The 13,452-nt window shown below is 41.4% G+C and overlaps 1 protein-coding gene and 1 long non-coding RNA gene across 3 annotated transcripts; both read left to right on the top strand.

Annotated features, from left to right (window-relative positions):
* Positions 1-4: 4 nt before the first annotated feature.
* On the top strand, positions 5-8,557 carry TERF2IP (TERF2 interacting protein). Its single transcript, XM_038538264.1, has 3 exons — positions 5-803; positions 5,841-5,965; positions 7,367-8,557. The coding sequence occupies exons 1-3, from the start codon at positions 119-121 to the stop codon at positions 7,769-7,771; spliced, it is 1,215 nt and encodes a 404-aa protein (XP_038394192.1). The 5' UTR covers positions 5-118; the 3' UTR covers positions 7,772-8,557.
* LOC119871947 lies at positions 859-4,447 on the top strand. Of its 2 annotated transcripts, none has more exons than XR_005360091.1 (3): positions 859-940; positions 1,589-1,681; positions 4,391-4,447. It is a non-coding gene; the product is annotated as an uncharacterized LOC119871947 (long non-coding RNA). The 2 variants fall into 2 exon arrangements; XR_005360090.1 differs by lacking the exon at positions 859-940 and adding an exon at positions 947-1,295.
* Positions 8,558-13,452: the final 4,895 nt, after the last annotated feature.

The raw sequence follows: 13,452 nt of genomic DNA, 5'->3' as shown, positions 1-13,452 counted from the left end.
TGCGGCTGCGCAGGGCGGGGCTCCGCGGCCGCGGCGTCGGGAGCCGTTCTTGGTTCTGTTTTGCTCTGTGCGTCAGAACCGCGTTTGGGTGCCGCTCTCCTGGTCCCTGGCGTTAGCTATGGCGGAGGCGATGGATTTGGGCAAAGACCCCAACGGGCCCACCCATTCCTCGACTCTGTTCGTGAGGGAAGATGGCAGTTCCATGTCCTTCTACGTGCGGCCCAGCCCGGCCAAGCGCCGGCTCTCGACGCTCATCCTGCACGGCGGCGGCACCCTGTGCCGGGTGCAGGAGCCCGGGGCCGTGCTGCTGGCCCAGCCCGGGGAGGCGGCGGCCGAGGCCTCGGGCGACTTCATCTCCACGCAGTACATCCTGGACTGTGTGGAGCGCAACGAGAGGCTCGACCTGGAGGCCTATCGGCTGGGCTCGGCGGCCGGCCAGGCCCCGGAGACGAAGCCCGGGGCCCAGGCCGAGGGGAGCGCCGCCGCCGCCGCCGCCGCCGCGCAGCCCGAGCCGCAGCCGCTCGCGGGTCGCATCGCCTTCACGGACGCAGACGACGTGGCCATCTTGACGTACGTGAAGGAAAATGCCCGCTCGCCCAGCTCCGTCACCGGCACCGCCTTGTGGAAGGCGATGGAGAAAAGCTCTCTCACCGAGCACTCCTGGCAGTCTCTGAAGGACCGCTACCTCAAGCACTTGCGGGGCCAGGAGCATAAGTACCTGCTGGGGGACGCCCCCGTGAGCCCCTCCTCCCAGAAACTCAAGCGGAAAGCTGAGCAGGATCCCGAGGCCGCCGATAGCGGGGGTGAGGCCTCGGCCGCGAACGCGGGACTTCCGCTGCACCTGTGCGGGTGGGGGCGGGGCGCCTTCCCCTCTCTCGGGCGTCCATGTTGGCGCGTCTGGGAGCGTCGCCCGGACCTCCCCTCCCCTTTAGACATCCGGGTAAAATTGCACCATTTTCTACTCGCACTTTGGTTGTATTTTTCCAGTAACTAGGGGATTGACATGGCTTGATACTCAAAAGATACAAAAGGCTATATAGAGATCCCCACCCCGCCCCCAATCCTACCTACCAGCTACCCAGTTTTCTGCCCCAGGGACACTGTGTCGTTCACCAGCTTCTAGGGTGTCTTTTCCAGAGACTCGTTTTAAAAAAAAAAAAAAAAATTCTGTGCAGATAGATTGAGTATAAGCCTTGTGAAAGGCATGCCAGACCAGTTCATATTTTCACGTTTCGGCGTCTATGCGTATTCACAGAAGGTTTCGTCAGTTGGAATGGTTTCCAGGTCTTGCTCAGGTGAAGTGAGTTTTTAATGCAGTTGACTTGAACGTGGGGGTTCAGGTGTGGTTAGGACTTAGCAGATGCTTCACTTTTGATGTAACCGCTATTGAGAGCTTAAGCTGGTAGACCCTTTTGTTTAAAGAAGCCTATCACCCTCCCTCATCCCCTTCCCCTTTCCCTGTGTGGCTGGCTATTCCATATAAGAAGAGTTCAAGTCTGGGGAGTTCAGTCTGTTTTTCCTGTTCAGCATGCTTAGTAGGAATTTTGTTTTTGGTAAAAGTGACATTTCAGATTCATTCATTCAACAGATATTTGAGTGCCAGACACTGTTATCCTGCTGGGATATAACAATAAATAAAAGTCCCTGCGGTCATGGAGCTTAACATGCTAGCTGGGCAGTGGTAAGTGCTATAGGGAAAAATACAATCAAGGTAAGGGCTGGGGTGGAGGTTGTTTTTTTACAGCGTGACAAAGGAACATCACTACCTAAGCTGATATTTGAGCAGAGACCACAGGAAAGAGCAAGCCAGGTGGTTACCTGAGGAAGTGTTTCAGGCAGAGGGAATATTAAATGCAAAGACCTGGAGGTGGGAATATAGCTGGTGTGTTCTTGGAGCAACGAAGACCAGTGTGGCTAGAATGGAGTAATAAGAGGGAGAATTTTGGGAGAGAAGACAAGGCTATGTGTAGGGTAAAGTAGATCATGTAGAGCTTTGCTTTTAAATTGATAGTGTTGGGACTACAGGCAGGCCAGTTGGAACTTTGGAGAAAATTAAGCTGGATTCACCCTACTCTTAATATTTTGATAATCAGATATTTAATTGTAAAAATTAAAATCCTGAAATGACTAAGAAAATATGGATAAGGGGTGCATGGCTGGCTCAGCCATAGAGCATTTGAGTCTTGATCTCAGGGTTGTAGATTTGAGCTCTATCTTGGGCATAGATATTACTTAAAAAAAATTAAAGGAAATATGGATGAGTACGTTTTTTAATTGTTATTGTTTATTGATCTTTTTAAAAAATTGAATTACAATTGGCATACAATTTGAGTTTCAAGTATGCAACCTAGGGATTCTACATTTGCATACATTGCAAACTGATTACCACAGAAAGTCAGGTTACTCTCACCAAACAAGTTAATACGATATCATTGATTGTATTCCTTGTACTGTGTACATTATAACTCCATGATTTATTTATATTTGCCCGGATGTTTGCACCTCTTTACCTCTTTCACCCATTTAGCTGCCCTGCATCCTCCATGCCAACTGTCTTCATCCCTGTTCTCTGTATCTGTGAGGTCAGGTTTTGTTTTGTTTGGTTGGTTTTTTTAAATCCACTTATGAGTGAAATAACATGGTATTTGTCTTTCTCTGACATACTTCACTAGTATGATATCCTCTGGGTCCATCTGTTGTTGGCAAAATTTCGTTTTGGGGTTTTTTTTTGTTTCATGGCTGAGTAGTATTCCAGGATATGTGTGTGTGTGTGTATGTGTGTACACAACACATTTGAATCCATTCATCCATCGATGGACACTTGGGTTGTTGCCATATCTTGGTTTTTATAAATAATGGTGCTTTGAATATAAGGTTGCATGTATCTTTTCACATTAGTGTTTTTTGTTTTTTTTTTTAAGATTTTATTTATTTATTCATGAGAGAGAGAGAGAGTCAGAGACATAGGCAGAGAGAGAAGCAGGCTCCATGCAGGGAGCCCAATGTGGGACTTGATCCCGGGACTCCAGGACTATGCACGAGGCCGAAGGCAGGCACTAAACCGCTGAGCCATCCAGGGATCCCCTGTTTTTCATTTTCTTCAGACACCTTAAAGTGATATTACTAGGTCATATGGTAGTTCTATTTTTAATTTTTTGTAAGAGCCTCAGTACTGTTTTCTATAGTGGCTGCACCAGTTTACACTCTCACCAACAGTGCACAAGGGTTCGTTTTTTTGTTTTTTTTTTTTATCTTTTTTTTTTTTTTAATTTTTATTTATTTATGATAGTCACAGAGAGAGAGAGAGGCAGAGACATAGGCAGAGGGAGAAACAGGCTCCATGCACCGGGAGCCCGATGTGGGATTCGATCCCGGGTCTCCAGGATCGCGCCCTGGGCCAAAGGCAGGCGCTAAACCGCTGCGCCACCCAGGGATTCCAAGGGTTCATTTTCTTCACATCTTGTCCAATACTTGTCATTTCTTGTCTTTCTGTTAATAGCCATTCTGACAGGTGTGAGGTGATACTTCATTGTGGTTTACATTTGCATTTCACTGATGATTAGTGATGTTGAGCATCTTCTGTGTGCTTCTTGGCCATTTGTATGCTTTCTCTGGAAAAATCTTTATTCAGATCTTCTGCTTATTCTTTAATTGAAACTTTTTAATTGAGTTGGATCCATTCTTTATCGTGGATATTAACCTCTTCTTGGATGTATGATTTGGAGATGTTTTCTCCCATTCAATAGGTTGCCTTGAATATACTATTTAATATTTGCATGGTCCCACAAGCAAAAAGATTAACAAAGAATTTTACATATTCGATTACTTGAAATTAAAAACTTCTCATGATAAAGTCAGCAAACTGGAAAAATATTTTCAATATACTGCGACACAGTTTCCTTAATGTTCAGAGACCTTGGAGAAGTCCTTGAAAGTAAAAACTAGAGAACAATGAACAAAAGAGATGGAACAAGAAGTTTTCAGAAAAGGAAATAAATGGCCAATAAGCAAATACAGAATATTGTTATTAAGTAAAAGTAAATTGGACCCTGATTAGAGGATGCTATAAACCATGCTTGGACTTCTGACATGTGGAAACTTAAGTAACAAATGTGTGTAGTAGTATTTTTCAGGAAAGTAAATCAGAACAAGGGAATGTATTTTGTTAATCAGATTGACAAAAATTGAAATGGGTAATATCTAGAGATACTGGGTAAAATACACGTTACATAAAATTTGCCATTTTAACTTTTAAGTCTTCGGCTTGGTGACATTAAGTACATTGACGTTGTCATGTAGCCATCACCACCATCAATCTCCAGAACTTTTTCTTTTTCTAAAACTAAAACTCTGTACCCATTAAGCACTGACCCCCTTTGTTCTTCCCTAGCCTCTGACAGCCACCATTCTACTTTTTGTCTTTATGAATTTGGTCTGTCTACCTCATGTAAGTGGAATCATGTATTTGTCTTTTTATGATTGGCTTATTTCATTTAGTAGAGTGTCTTTAGGGTTCATCTATGTTGTAGCATGTGTCTGAATTTCCTTCCTTTTTAAAGCTGAATAATATTCCAGTGCATGTGTAGACCATGTTTTGTTTATCTGGTTTTCCATTAATGGACACTTAGGTTGTTTCCATATCTTGGCTGTTGTGAAGAATGCTACTATGAATATGGGTGTGGTAATACCTGTTTGAGACCCTAGTTTCATTTTTTGTGAGTATATATTCAGAAGTGGAATTGCTGGATTATATGGTAATTTTATGTTTAGTATTTTGAGGGACCACCATACTATTTTCCAGTTATGTATTTTATATTTTAATACATATGCAAGTAGTGTAACCACCACCTAAATCAGGATACAGAACAGTTCCATCACAAACATCTTTCTCCTGCCCCTTAGTAGTTTTTTTTTTTTAAGTGGAAAAGAACAGAATTAAATCTTCCCAGAACAAAGAGTAAAAGAGAAACAAGAGGATGCTTAGTTTTAGGAGGTCCCCCTTTCTGTAGATGGTAGTGGATTGTGGTGTGCCCTCTACATCTGTTTTCAGCAGCTAGGAGAGCTGTCCCAAAGTCTTGTCATCTTAGGACAGCTAGCATTTAGGGGCTAATCTTTTTTTTTTTTTTTTAATTTATTTTTTATTGGTGTTCAATTTACTAACATACAGAATAACCCCCAGTGCCCGTCACCCATTCACTCCCACCCCCCGCCCTCCTCCCCTTCTACCACCCCTAGTTCGTTTCCTAGAGTTAGCAGTCTTTACGTTCTGTCTCTTTAGGGGCTAATCTATGGGGAGTTCTGTCTTGGCTCCCTCACCCCAACTTGGTCAGTTCTGAAGGGCTCCTAGGTCCACACTTCCCCATAGTTTCAGCTGAGGCTTTGATGGAGCTTTTTCACAGCTCAGCTTCTCTCTCTGCCCACTCCCACTTTGTTCTCAACAGGAATTTTCCCAGGAGTGCACCCTACCAAGCACCTTAATCTCCATTTCACAGTCTGCTTCCCAGAGAACCCAATTTATGGCACAATTTTGTTAATTTGAATAATTTATAAATACAAAGCAAAATTGAATGACACTTGAAGAGTTTATTTTATATATTAGAACCTAGAAAAAATAGCACTATTTGGATAGTACAACCTTTTAGAAGCAAGAGTAGAAATTTTTGAGCATGCATGTCACATGTTTTTCGTATCCTTCTGATCAAAAACCAATGTCTTATAATAGGAAAAAAAAAAAAGCCCAGACTCACTTCTGGCTCAGAGCTCACACTGAGCATGTACTTTATTTTCAGTTTCTGCCAAAGAGGCTAATTCTAAACTGATGTTGTTCTTCTCTTTAATAGAACCACAGAATAAGAGAACTCCAGACTTACCTGAAGAAGAATATGTAAAGGAAGAGATCAAGGAGAATGATGAAGCAGTCAAAAAGATGCTTGTAGAAGCTACTCGGGAGTTTGAGGAGATTGTGGTATGTTGACTAGATTTAACTTATTTTCCCTGCTTCCATTCTTCTTTAAGATTGGTTATCACATTTATTCTTTTATTCATATAAGGCCTAGCAAGGTAAGAGGTGGGGGAGAAGGAGAATAGAAAGTGGACTGATTTTGGTTTCAGGCGTAGCTTTTAGGTTTTGGTAGGAAAACTTAAGGGGAGAGGGAGAAAAATTGGGGAGAATTGTTTTTAACAGTATAAGCATCCCAATTCAAGTACTCTGTTCTCAGTTTAAGGTTTTCAAAGTAAGATTGTGAATTTATCTTTTAAAAATATTTTAAGCTTCTCAGGAAAAATGCAGTTTTGTATTTTTTTTTTTTTAAAGATTTATTTATTTACTTAGAGAGAGAGAGAGGCAGAGACACAGGAGGAGGGAGGAGGAGGCTCCATTCCGGGAGCCCGACGTGGGACTCGATCCTGGGACTCCAGGATTGCACCCTGGGCCAAAGGCAGGCACCAAACCGCCGAGCCACCCAGGGATCCCCCCGAAAAATGCAATTTTTTTTTTTAATATTTTTTTTCCATTTTTATTTATTTATGATAGTCATAGAGAGAGAGAGAGAGAGAGGCAGAGACACAGGCCGAGGGAGAAGCAGGCTCCATGCACCGGGAGCCGACGTGGGATTCGATCCCGGGTCTCCAGGATCGCGCCCTGGGCCAAAGGCAGGCGCCAAACCGCTGCGCCACCCAGGGATCCCGAAAAATGCAATTTTTAAAAGAGATTGATTTTTTTTGTAACAAGCAAGTTTATCCTTTTGTGTACTTAGGGTGGTTTTGGGATTTTTTTTTTTTTAATGCCTCCATATTTGACTTTCTGACACTGTTGGGATCTCATATTTAGTCATAGTTACAGAGAAAGGTAGGAGCTGTAAGATAGGCTTAATTTAAAAGAAAGCCCAAAGTATATGTGTATATCTTCTCCAAGGAAAAGGATCTTGTAAATTAATTTTTCTTATTAACATAAAGGGAAATGGTTAGGCCTCACGATAAAACAGTAACATAATTTAAAATGCTGTAATTGGTGAGTGAAGGAATGTGTAAGTATTAGCAGAATTTCATGATTGTTGCTTTTTGTAATCCTTTATATTTTATATTTGGTCTGTTACCCATAAACTTTCAAATGCAAACATGTTCCACATAGGTTTCTTCTCACATAACATGTTTTGTAATGTGCTTAAATGTAGTACAGCATGAAGGCTCTGGCATACTTGTACAGTTAAGTGTTTTGAGTACTTCTGGAAGGCATTGGTGTAGGCACAGGGGATGTAAGTGATGAGCAAAAGAGATAAAATTCCTGCCCCAATGAGAGTAGACGTCTCAGGAGTAAGTGTTTGGGAACTGATCATTAGGAGCTGATCATATTCATCACTGTCTCTAGGTTGACGAGAGCCCTGATTTTGAAATACACATAACAATGTGTGATGATGATCCACCCACACCTGAGGAAGACTCTGAGACACAGCCTGATGAGGACGAGGAAGAAGAAGAAGAAGAAAAAGTTTCTCCACCAGAGGTTGGAGCTGCTATTAAGATCATCCGGCAGTTAATGGAAAAGTTTAACTTGGATCTGTCAACAGTAACACAGGCTTTCCTAAAAAATAGTGGTGAGCTGGAGGCTACTTCCTCCTTTTTAGAGTCTGGTCAGAGGGCTGATGGGTATCCCATTTGGTCACGACAGGATGACTTAGATTTGCAAAAAGATGATGAGGATGCTCGAGATGCATTGGTCAAAAAATTTGGTGCTCAGAATGTAGCTCGGAGGATTGAATTCCGAAAGAAATAATTGGCAAAATAATGAGAAAAGAAAAACGGTGTAGAGATTTGTACATTGGAACTGACACTTGTCTTCTGACCAATGCTGCCATTGCTTTGTGAGTCTTAGATTTTGTAGCCAAGCAGAGTTGCATAGGAGGCTAAAAATAAACGATATTGGATATATTTAGAGCTATCCCTGGCAGTTATCAGTGTTTATGAAAGGAAAATCTAAACCAGAAGGAGGTTGGTTTATATAGTGGTAATCCTTTTCTGAATGGAACCGTTGCTATATCGTTTCAGGAGCTAGTCACAAAGTCAAAGGAGGAAGATTAAGAGATCAGTCTTTTCAGGCAGTATAAGTAAAGAGCTTCCTGTTCTTTGGTAGAAGCTCCTCTAGATTGGGTAGATTCCAAATAAAGAATTTAGAAATGTGGAAAGTTTTAATTACAAGGCCTTGAACACAGACTTCCCTAAACCCTTGCAACCCCTAGTGAATTCTGATTTCTAGACTGCTTGGAAAATCCCGTATTCCCTTTGCTAACTTAATATTTGGGGACCCTGCTCCTTGGCTGTTCTTTTCTTCCAGTCTTTGTCAGTTGTACTTGTGGCACGTGTTTCTTTACCTACGACCCAGTTTTGTTTAAAACACAAAATCGTAGAGAAACTTAAGTCTTACTTAGTTACTAGTAATGTGTTTTTATTTATTGAAAATTGTTTGTGCTAAGGATTGTGTTAGATTTACAAATTAGTGGATTGATTCCTCTTTGTTGTGTTGCTTTCATTGTTGAAAATAAATAGAACTTTGAGTCTCTAAGTGTTTTTCTTTGATTGTATTCCAAAACCTTGATTAAAGAAAAAAAAAAAAAACCATGGAGGAGGAACTGATATCTTTGGGCTCTCAATTGGGTCAATAATGAACAAAGTGGTTTCATTTTAGAACTAGTAGCTACTAGAAAGATGCTAGTTCTTCTGGATGGAGCAGAGAGATCTGCATCAAAGATCTTTTACCATGTTAAAAGTGTCTTTTAACACTAAACTGCTGATTGCTAAAGAGAGAAACCAATCAGGAACCATCAGGTGTATAACAGAAGGTGTCGGTGCTCCACCTATATTCTCTGTGCACTCAATGTCCAGCAAGTGCCGACAGGAGTCCTACTGCAAGTGCCTGCTTGAAGCTTTCCATCTGCTTGGAGTACTGTGGAGTCAGTGCCTCTGGCAATGGTTTTTGGCTCATGGCAGATGAGAATTAGAGGGTGCAGACCCACTTTCCTTGCTGTCCAGAAAAATGACACAACTGTAGCCTCCCGAGTGGGATAATGGCATCCATGCCATCTTTTTGCGGTCCCCAATGGAAGCAAGCATAATGGCCCATAGTGGTAATCTGTGTGCACATGTGCCCTACATAGGCTTCCTTTCCTTGTTTCACATCTGTACTTCCCTAATAAGTACATCCTGAAATTGTCAGTTACACACAAATTCTTAGAGTCTGATTCTGGGGGAACCCAGCCTAAATCACTTTGCCCTTTTCTTTAGTATGTTGAAAGCACACAACTACTCCCAGTACCTAGCTCACTCCAGGAGTAATTGTTAAGTAGGTTTTGGGAAGGATTGGGTAGTGGGCTTTTGTTTAAAATGTGTTCTCCAGGGATGCCTGGAGTTAAGTGTCTGACTCTTGATTTCTGCCCAGGTCATGATCTCAGGGTTGTGAGATCATATACCATGTTGGACCCTGTGCTCAGCAGAGTCTGCTTAAAATTTTCCTCTCCCTCTGGCCTTCTCTCCCTCCTGACTTGTGCTTCCATGTGCACACCCTTGCTGTCTCTCCAAATAAATAAAATGTGTTCTCCAGTCAGATCTGACTCTAGGATAGTTGAAAATCAGTACTTTAGGTCTGAAATGGAGGTATCATTTAGGATATTTATACCGTAGCAAAGTTAATACCCCTTTTATAGGGCTAGAAATTTCAGTTTTGTCAAAGCATGTGCAAAAGGGTCTGATTCATTCTACCTAGACTCCCAAAAGATGTGTAAACCAAAGCACTCCTTATAAACCAGTAACTTTTCAAATACCTGTTTTAGGCTGGGAGGTATATGTTGGGAAACTATCAGAAGTATTTTGGGGAGCACAAATCTAAGCAAGGAAGATGGGTTGAGTTTTGATAGTTAATGGCATTGAGCTTATGGCTGCATCTGCTCCAAATCAAGTCCTAAAGTCAGGATACCTCTCCCTTGAGCTGCCAAATTCTTTATGAGATGTGTGCTCTGGGAAACCTTATTTCTTAATCTAAATTTTAGCTCGTGAATTCTGGGCCTTCCTTACTATTCCCCCTATATCCCTGCAGTTGAGCTTTTGAAATTTTCTAAGCCTTAAATGACTTGTATACCTTCATTAGTGTCAGAAACATTTCTCTTTGTAAACTGCAACAGTGGGCTATGCTCTTGGTATTCAGTTTTCCTTTGTTCCCTGTCCCTTTTAAGCAGAAACGGTTGCATCTTAAAAGTTTAAGCTGCTGCTTGAATCGTTTAGATCTTTTGTTTTTGGTCTAATGCTGTTTGCTGGATCATGTGTTCCCTCTGCCTATATCCATAAGTTGTATTTAATTGCTTGTAACAGAAAACCTAAAGGACTTCAAACAAGGAAATTGGGATTATATATTATATGTATAACCAGAAGTCCTAAGGTAGGTAGCCTCAGGGTTCTTTTTATTTTTTCTGCTCTGCTATCCCTAGCTTGTCTTGTAGGCTGCTTCCTTCACGGTCAGAAGTTGGCTGCTACAGTTATAACAGCAGGAGTGGGACAGTTTCCTTCTCTGTGTCTCCTTTATTGCCAGGCAACCGTTCTCAGAAGCCCCTAGGCTTCTCATTGGCCAGAATTTTTTTTTTTTTTTTAAAGATTGTATTTATTCATGAGAGAGAGAGAGGCAGAGACACAGGCAGAGGGAGAAGCAGGCTCTGTGGAAGGAACCCGATGCGGGACTTGATCCCAGGACTCTAGGAACATGCCTTGAGCTGAAGGCAGCCGCTCACCTGCCGAGCCCCCCAGGTGTCCCTCATTGGCCACAATTTTGACACATGCCCTTCCTAACTTCCTAAATGACTAGATTGACTTAAATTAATCAACGTCTTTCTTTCTTGGGCTACAGCTTGTGTAACCTTCTCTGGGAATGTGGTGTGAAAGGGAAGGTGAAAACCCAAATAAAAGTTTGCTAAAATTGGGCAGCCTGGATGGCTCAGCGGTTTAGCGCTACCTTCAGCCCAGGGCCTGATCCTGGAGTCCTAGGATGGAGTCCCATGTCGGGCTCCCTACATGGAGCCTGCTTCTCCCTCTGCCCATGTCTCTGCCTCTCTCTATATATCTCTCTCATTAATAAATTTTTAAAAATTAAAAAAAAGAGTTTGCTAAAATCTTTGTACAGATAAATCCTAGTGACTTTCTCTAGGAACAAAAATATCTACCCAGGAGTGGATTATTATCACCATTATCGTCAACCTGGACTTAACCTTTTGAGTTCTTATTTTTCCTGTAACTTAACCTTAGGGTTTTTTACTTTTTTTCTTTTTTACCGGGCCCGGCCCCCGCCCCCGCCCCCGCCCCCCACCTCCCGCCTCCCGCCTCCCACCTTAGGGTTTTTTAATATGTTTCTTCAGCATATTTTCTTAAAGCAAGTGCTATTTATGCTTCTCTGTCAATAATAAACATTACCCTGAGAGTCATCCTGCATATCTTTTTGCTCTTTAGCTCTTGGATTCTGTAGCTTTCAGTGTAGTTGGGCCTGTCAACGAGAAGGGCTTCCCCAATTGTTCATTTTTAAAAATTTTCTCCCTGCAGCTTTCAGCTTTGATAGTTTATTGGCTTTGGGGTATTTCCGGGGAAAGTATCAGGTCGTTTTATGAGTTTGGCTCCTTGACATCATGGGCTGCCTCAGGTCATAAATTTGTGTCCAAAGACTTGAAGAGCTCAACTGGGCTCTTCAAAGAAGCTTGCTGATGACTGTTCTGCTTGATGTTTTATGTATTTAGTTGGTAGCTGTTGCCTACACTACAGATTGAAGTAAATCATATTATTTTTTTTTTAACATTTTTAAAGCAGGCGGTGAAAACATTGTACAAATAGATTCTTGTATGTGTTAAAATCGTTAAACATGGAAGTTAATTAGCTCTAGTGCCTTTGGCAAGCAAATCAAAACCTAGGCCAGAGACCATACACTGAAATCTAAGAAAACCAAACTCAAGAAGAGGGAATTTGGATACACGGAGATGCACACTGGGAGTACTCACACAGAGGGAAGACCATTTAAGTACACAGAGGGAAGCTGGCCATTAGCATAGCAAAGAAACAGGCCTCAGAAGAAACCATACTGGCAAACACTTTTAGAACTGTGAGAAAATGAATTTCTGTTGTTCAAGCCACCTCATCTGTTCATGGCATAAACACTATCAAATATATTAGATTCTTCTTGGTTTTTTTGTGGGGTTTTTTTTGGTAGATGCCACATTAATTAAGGTGTCCTCTGTGTGTGTACATATGTGAGTTAATTGATTAGGTGATAAAGTGTAACTAAGGAAAAATTTCTACTTAGTGTAATTTGACTATAAATACTGATGTTGGAATATTCTGGTACTTGAGCATTAGTATAGTGTATGAACATCTAGAGAAACTCTTACACATACTGCACCTAGATACCAGTTATGATGTATACTTCATACCTGTTTGTGTTAGTGTAAACTGGTATCTTTGTAGTACTAGCTGTATGTGTATGGACCTTATTCTGACACCTTCCATATGGAAATGAAGCAAAGCAATATGACAAAATGCAAACTGATAAAGTGAACAAAAAGTATTTTTCAAAGATACTTTTATTATACCAAGGTAAACCCATGTACACCTTTATACACCAAAATCTACTTTGAAAATTTACCATTTCAGAAGAAGAAAGACTGGAAATGAGAATGGTTATCTTAGATTTTAGATTAATATATAATTTATTTACAATAAGGAATTTTCTGGATATGTGTGTATATATATATATAAATATATGTGAAAAACCTAAAAATGTAGAAATACTAATATTAGACTAAGTGGTTGTATGGTGTTGTGACTATTGTAATTTTTTTGTATGTTTTTTTTTTTTTTATTTTTATTTACTTATGATAGGCACACAGTGAGAGAGAGAGGCAGAGACACAGGCAGAGGGAGAAGCAGGCTCCATGCACCAGGAGCCCGACGTGGGATTCGATCCCGAATCTCCAGGATCGCGCCCTGGGCCAAAGGCAGGCGCTAAACCGCTGCGCCACCCAGGGATCCCTTTTGTATGTTTTAAATAGGAAAAAAATACAAGTGAAGAATGCTCAGTATCGTGGATTTATCCTAATTCATTTAATCATTCCTGTATTGGTAGATACTGAGATAATTTCTAGTTCCAATTAAAATCCTCAGAGCTTTAGGGAAAAGCTCGTTTTTATGAACTCACATCATCAGGAAATACACTATCCTTTCATTTTCTACATGATAAACTAATTTTAAGTTTGCTTTTCCATCTTGCTAGGGGAGAAAGGAGTGCTGATATGTCCCTTGTAGACCTATTCTCGTTTGGGTTTGGTTACAGTTCATAGAAGTTTCAGGTTGGTGGACATCATGATTAGAGAGGAGGTCACATGTGTCAGAAAAATGCTTTTGTTTGGAAGGATTCAGCGGACCTGTCTGCTGGTT

This window comes from Canis lupus, chromosome 5 (assembly GCF_011100685.1).
Source record: "Canis lupus familiaris isolate Mischka breed German Shepherd chromosome 5, alternate assembly UU_Cfam_GSD_1.0, whole genome shotgun sequence".
In the NCBI taxonomy this organism is placed as follows: domain Eukaryota; kingdom Metazoa; phylum Chordata; class Mammalia; order Carnivora; family Canidae; genus Canis; species Canis lupus.
The sequence above is the reverse complement of the archived record's forward strand: the minus strand, read 5'-3'. Positions and strand labels throughout refer to the sequence as shown.